Below are 6458 nucleotides of genomic sequence, written 5' to 3'. Positions count from 1 at the left end.
AACCCAAAAAAAACAGCTTTGGCCAACAGAAATCCACACGAGTAATTACAGAAAATGTATTCAATATATTATGTGGTTATTAGGGCCACAATATGCTGCTATATGTAATCAATTCATTACAAGCATGTGAGGATCTTTGTTCTGATGTTGCCCAAAAGCTGCTTCTAAAAGATCCAAAACAAGAGCAGCGATGTTTGACTGATGGATGGAAAACTTTCCTTCTTTAAATATTAAAGCCTCACAATACATGTAAAATTAATGCACAGCTGCCACATTGTGCTTTCTTACAAGAAAAAGGCAAAAGAAAATTAAGCGAGGACTGGCTTACCACCATCTAACGAACTCACTCTTTAATATTTTAAGGCAGCAATATGATCTGAAAGTTTTTGCAGATGTGGTCCAGATCCAGAGCTACATGACGGCAACATGTTCTATATTTGAGGGCATGTTTGTATGGTTTTTATGTATGAGCAGACGAAAACATTTCACACCATTTAGTTTATATATATATAATATAATATATATATATATATATAAATGCATTTATTTAAGTTAATCATTTCTCCTCATTCAAAGTTGAATTTCTGCAGTATCTATAAAACAGGGAACAGTTAGAAGCGCTGTACAGTCTGACAACAAAACTAGGAACCGCGGCTGAGTACACTGTGTATATATGTACATACTGTACACACACTGATGTAGGTATATACAAAAATATACACTTTTACATATGTGACCCCTCGTCATTCAACAAATCCACATTCCTCTTAGAAAACACACTCGTTCGCGTCCCTCCCCACCGATCACTGCTCCGTCTGGTATCGATCACTACAGGTTGATGAGACTTTTACAGTATATGTTCTTATGTGCATGTTCAGCCCCTCGTACTCACTCGCACTGCTACAGTCGCTTTGTAGCAATAGATGGAGAAGCTTAAGCAGTCCTGAGCTGGATGTCTCAGCAGGGCTTTTCACATATCAGAGAGGGCTTTTCTTCTGTTAATCCTAAGAGGGGATTTGAGGTGGGTCGAGAGGGGAAGACGTCCCGGCTGCAGGACAAATCATAACCTAACTCTTATCCCTGTTTAAAGGAAAAGCTGACAGAACACAAAGCTTGACCTTCACGCCTCCTCTTTTGTTGGACTCCATTAAAAAATAAACCATTGATTGTTTCCCTCCAAAACACAGCGAGTATGAATAAAGTCCTGCCGGCTCAGTGGGGAGGATGCTCTTGTTTACCGACTGGTGTGCAGTTATTTTCCCACTTTTAATGCTAAGAAAGACGCCCGTCTGCAAGATTGTCAATACTCTTCTTCTCTTTGATTAATGTTTTTAATGATTCCCAAACACACAGTTGGCTCCATCTCAACGGGCCTTTTGCAGACACTCAGGCTTAAACGCATAACAAATGCTCACAAATCTAAAGACGTCGGGGGGGTAAAAAAAAGGAAATAACCCACTTATCATTCTAAAGCTGACACCAGATCGGTGGCTAAGAGCAGTCCTCCCCATGATGTCTCCCACAGCATGAACTGAGCCTGGAGGGAACAATAAGAAACACAACATACTGTAGGCAAACCAACACTGAATTACTGGGACTCATTGTCCACTGTCCACAGACTTTTACCCCTTTTCTCATTCTTCCTCACACAGAAAACTCAGGAAGGAACTTTGGCACATTGTGCTAAAGATGTAAACATTTAATCATCCAATCAAAACGAGGCGCCGGACTCCTTAATTATTACAGTCGTTTCCTCTGTGTATAACATAAAAAGAACAACAAAAAATAAAATAGCAAAGTTCTCGTCGTCACAAGAATAAGACTAGTTTAAAAAGAAAAGGCTTTCCAACAATTTATTGTTCCGGTCACGCAGGTGTGTGCAGTTTGGTTCTCGTGCCTGTTCTGTGCAGGAGCTACACTCGTTTCCACCGCCCGAGTCAAATCAACAGCTTATAAAACAAAAAGACAGGAAAAGAAGGAAATCTGAAACTCTCCGGTTGTGAAGTGTGCATCAGAAATTGACGACCTCAAGTCACTTTCTTCTTTTCTTTCTCAGTTGGCCAATTGTTGCCCAATAGAGGGCGCTATGCACCACAGAAAACATCAGTACGCTATTATTCTTGTCTCAGATCCTCCCCATCCCACACTGACTGAGGAGCATCAAGGTTTACTGAAACATCGATGCCTGGGAACGGCTGAATTGTGCTGAGGAGGTTGCAACATCCTTAACATTAATCTAACCCACGAACAGATCCTCATATGAACCCAGTGGAGATCAAGGAAATGAATAATGCACCTTATCTGTCCCAGAACAGCACAGATGTTCGATCTGTCCTACAAATGATCTCGATGTTTACACGGATTCAGAATCGGCTGAATAACCATCATCTATGAGAGCACCCTTCCTGCAACATGTGAAATAAAAAGTCTGATTTAAAAAAAGTTCAATATCTCAGGAGCTCTGGTAGCTTTGAAGAGCTTCATGTGCACGTACTGCACCATGTAGTGAGCTAAGTGGGAAATAATATGAATCGGAAGACATGCATCTGCACACCTGCACTGAAATTAAACGTCTATTTGAGGCTTTAAACACACGCTCGAGGAAAATGACATTAACACTTAAATTCCAATCAACTCATGGAGTGAATTCCAACATTCTTCAGAAATTAAGACACTGAAATCGTTTCATATTCTTCTGCATCTTCCAAACAGAGCGGTGGACTTTCCCAGAATCTGAAAGTAAATCCCCTCCTGATTACCACGAAATCTAACCGAAGCCCTAAATCAGATTTGAGTCTTTGAATGTGGTCACCAAGGCAACACAAAACTTTCCTGACGTCTAGTCGATTCTCTCTCTCTTGAACCATATGTGTGGGTCTTGTGCCTCGTAGCACAATGCAGCAACCTATCAAGTCACAGGATAGGCTTTAATAAGCAGCTGCAGCATCAGCTGACCTTCTCAACTCCCCCTCACTCCGCTTCATGATCAACATATAAAACAAGAGGAAAAAAAAAATCTGGTTAAAACAAACAACAAAATGGCAGAAAACAGTGATTTGAGTAGAAGCTGCAAATCTATCAGACAACACAGCAAGCACGACCAGCTGTCTTTGTCAGTTGGCAGGTAAAACTTATAAAAGATCTGAAGAAGCTTCAACGAGGAAGGATGTGAATGTGTGATGTGAACGAGGCAGACTGAGCAAATTAGAGGATATTCGACAGAAGATTTGAAGCTGCAACTTCTTTCTAGTTACTCTAACTAGGAAATGTGTGACTTTTACTAGCTGTCTGCTGTGAAGTGCATCCGTTCAAAGATGTTTTGTGTTAATGTAGTTGCCAAGTGATGAGTCACTGCAAATTTAATCACAAGCAATTTTCCCAACTCCACCATCATTACTCATCAGTGACCAACAGCACTGAAGATCGCAGCAGTGAACACGGAGAGATGATGAAGCCTGGGAGAGACTCTGGTGTCGCAAAAAAAATAAAAAATACAGAAAAGGCATCAGGTAATGGACTTACAAACAGATAAATGTACTGTAAATGGTATCAGTAACACCATCTAGTAACAAAACCTGAAAAAGTGGCACAGTGCTGTGACACCGAAATGCTGTTGCTCTGAATAAAGTAGTTCGCTCAAATGAACAAGAAAAGTGTTTCTACTTTGTATCAGCAAAAATTGAGTTTTTTTCCTGCTTGTGCAATCAGAAAAATCTGCTCACCTCCAGCAGGAACGGAGTGAGGACAAACAGCGAAACCTTGTTTATTGCAGTTGCAAACTTGGGAACAGATGGCTCATCTACCAGGCACAATGGAGGAAAAAAAAAAAAAGATGTTGATGCAAAACACTACTGACTGAGTGCAAATGTGGAAACATGTCGATGATACATGCGGTTAGAAGGAGCTTTTCAGAACACATGCGCAATTCACAGAGTGCGACTGCAGTCAGGACTTTTCTGTTTGCGTGTCATCTGCTCCCAGGCTGGAATAACCGAGGTGTTAGTTAATAAACGAGAGACCTCTGATGCCCGTGTAAATAAACTTTAAATTGTTCCTGTCCTCTTAGAAGTTGCAGGAGGGATCAACGATGCTGAGAACACGAGTAGTGTATGCACAGTAGTGAAATACTCAATCATGCCTATGTGAACTGTAAAATACTGTGTGTCTCATTATGTTGTTATTATGAATGTCACTTTTATCTACCTCTAGAGAGGAAGCTGCAATATAAATCCAGTCTGGGTTTCGGTATTAGACCTCCTACAATGGCAACATAGACGCAGGCAGAGAAAATTATCTAAGCGGGGGAAAAAGAAAAGGTTGGTAAACTGAACTGCTCCACAGGGAGCAGTCTGAGAGCAGCGCGAGTATGCAACGAAAAACTGCGTTAATCGCTCTTCTGGTCTTCCTGAAACCCAACACATCCTTTTCAAATTTGGTTCCTTTTTTTTTTTTTTTGAAAAAGTAAACAAAGAAAGAAAAAAGACTGATAAGAGATTTGTGTGTGTGTGTGTGTGTGTGTGTGTTTTCTTCGGCAACATAGAAGTGTAGCAGTGAGGATGCTGCAGCAGCCAGTGCTACAGCCTGAAGACAGACAGTAAAACCTCCAGGGTGTGCTTCACCACACTTGCTGGTTTCAGGAACTCCACTTCCCAAACAAACCCTCCCCTCTTCCCCATGCAAAGTAGAGAAGCACCTCCCTGAACCCCTTCACCTGCCCAAGACACAAATTGTAGAAAAAGAACTGTGTAGAAAACAAAGCAGAACACAGAGCGCCCTTCTCTTCTGTCCGCTTGGCCTCTCCGTTCTCTGTCGATTGGGTAAACCAATGAGAGCAAGCGAAAGGAAAAGCTCAAGGAATCGAGTCCATTCCCTCCTTCACATCACTCAGCACCCACACCTCCCAGAAAGCCACAACCCGAAGCCTCCGTCTGCTGTTACAGGATTCTCTCAAGAACCAAAAAAAAACCCCAAAACGCTATTGCAAGTCTCCGTGGAGAATTAACAGCGAGAAATTATTTTTTTAAAAAACAAAAACATGAATAAGAAAATAAAAATAATTAGAGTTCTGTTTCACCAGCATTAAAGAAAGTAATAGAACAAAAGAAGAATTCACTGGTCATTTGCCTCTGGAACCATCAATGAAAAAACACTGAGGTATGTAGTTTGAAACAAAAGCCTTTTCATCGCTTTTTATCCTCATCATGATCATCTCTGGCACCATCCATCCACCACATACAGTCTGTTTCCTGTTTACTCCATTGTGGCCTACAAGCCCCTCCCCCAGGGGGGCGTGGCTCATCGTTTTAGGGAGAGAGAGGGGGGGGTGAGGTGGGGGAGAGGGGTGTACGCATGACCGGCTGCACCTCTGCGGAGGAGGAGGAGCGAGAAGGATCCACGAATCCAACGAGTTTGTCTGTCTCCTTGAGTCTATCCATCTTCGCGTCTCAGAGTCTGGTGGTGTCTCTATCCATCAGCCAAGTCTTCCCGGGGTCTGTAGCGCCCCCTATGATTGTAAATTGAGGGTGAACTTCCACTGCTGGTTGAGGCTCGGGCTGCAGACCTCCACAGTGAGGCCGCCCATCCTGGCACTGCGGCTGTCCAGGCAGAGGTTACTGCCCACGTGACGGAGCTTCGAGTTGGACTCAATCTGCTCCCATTTCTGGATGGAACAAACCACAGCACGATGTCAAAAACACAACATGTAGAATCCTGAGTGTCACAGCTGTCCTTCTACTGGATTGTGATGCGTTGCTGTTTTTCTTTATTTGTGTTTTTTTTTACCTGTCTGCTGTCATTCTCTCGACAGCCTTGTAGTTTGATGAGGGAGCCAGCTGTTCTGTCCACCACCGTCAGACAGAGGTCCATATGTTTTACCGATTTATCCTTAGTTAGGGCCCATTCCTTTACAAACAGGAAACATGGAGAACATTAGTATTTATGTTTGGGTTTGGGATGCTCTGAGTAAGCTTTAAGGCAGTAAAAGAACTCTTACATATGCACTGATCACAGAACTTGATTTTTACATTGCAACCTTCTGCTGTGAAGCATCTTGGCTTTAACGTGGACGTTGCCTCGCATGGACCACCCATCTAAACATTACACTACAGATCAAACCGATGGCAGCAACATTCCCTGACGACGGCGGCTCTCGTCTGGCAAGACAATGCACCCCACCACACCGCAAAAACTGCTCAAGACCAGCTCCAGGAACACGATAAAGAGCCTAAGGCATTGACTTGGCTTCAAAACTGCAGAGAACCCAAACGATTTTCTGCCTACATCCTGCTGCCTGACACCACAGGACACCTGCAGAGGTCCGTGGCACGAGGCGGACGAACACAATGCATCTAGTTTTTGTGTTGTGATGGTGTATAATGTCACCCAATATCATGTCCTGATGCAAAGTTTATTTTTTATAACAACATACAACTGCACAGAACATGTTGAAGTACTGCACA

The 6458-nt window shown here is 42.7% G+C and overlaps 1 protein-coding gene across 1 annotated transcript in view; it reads right to left on the bottom strand.

Annotated features, from left to right (window-relative positions):
* Positions 1-488: 488 nt before the first annotated feature.
* galnt2 (UDP-N-acetyl-alpha-D-galactosamine:polypeptide N-acetylgalactosaminyltransferase 2) overlaps positions 489-6458 on the bottom strand; it is a 68272-nt gene continuing 62302 nt past the window's right edge. Inside the window, exons 15-16 of the mRNA XM_008286750.1 lie at positions 5782-5901; positions 489-5659 (exon numbers count right to left, since the gene is read on the bottom strand). Of these exons, the coding sequence (XP_008284972.1) occupies positions 5504-5659; positions 5782-5901 (276 nt within the window). The 3' untranslated portion in view covers positions 489-5503. The remainder of the gene's footprint in view (positions 5660-5781; positions 5902-6458) is intronic.

The sequence above is a fragment of the Stegastes partitus genome, unplaced genomic scaffold (genome assembly GCF_000690725.1).
Source record: "Stegastes partitus isolate 25-593 unplaced genomic scaffold, Stegastes_partitus-1.0.2 Scaffold467, whole genome shotgun sequence".
NCBI classification, from domain to species: Eukaryota; Metazoa; Chordata; class Actinopteri; family Pomacentridae; genus Stegastes; species Stegastes partitus.
This window is presented reverse-complemented; position numbering and strand designations above follow the sequence as displayed.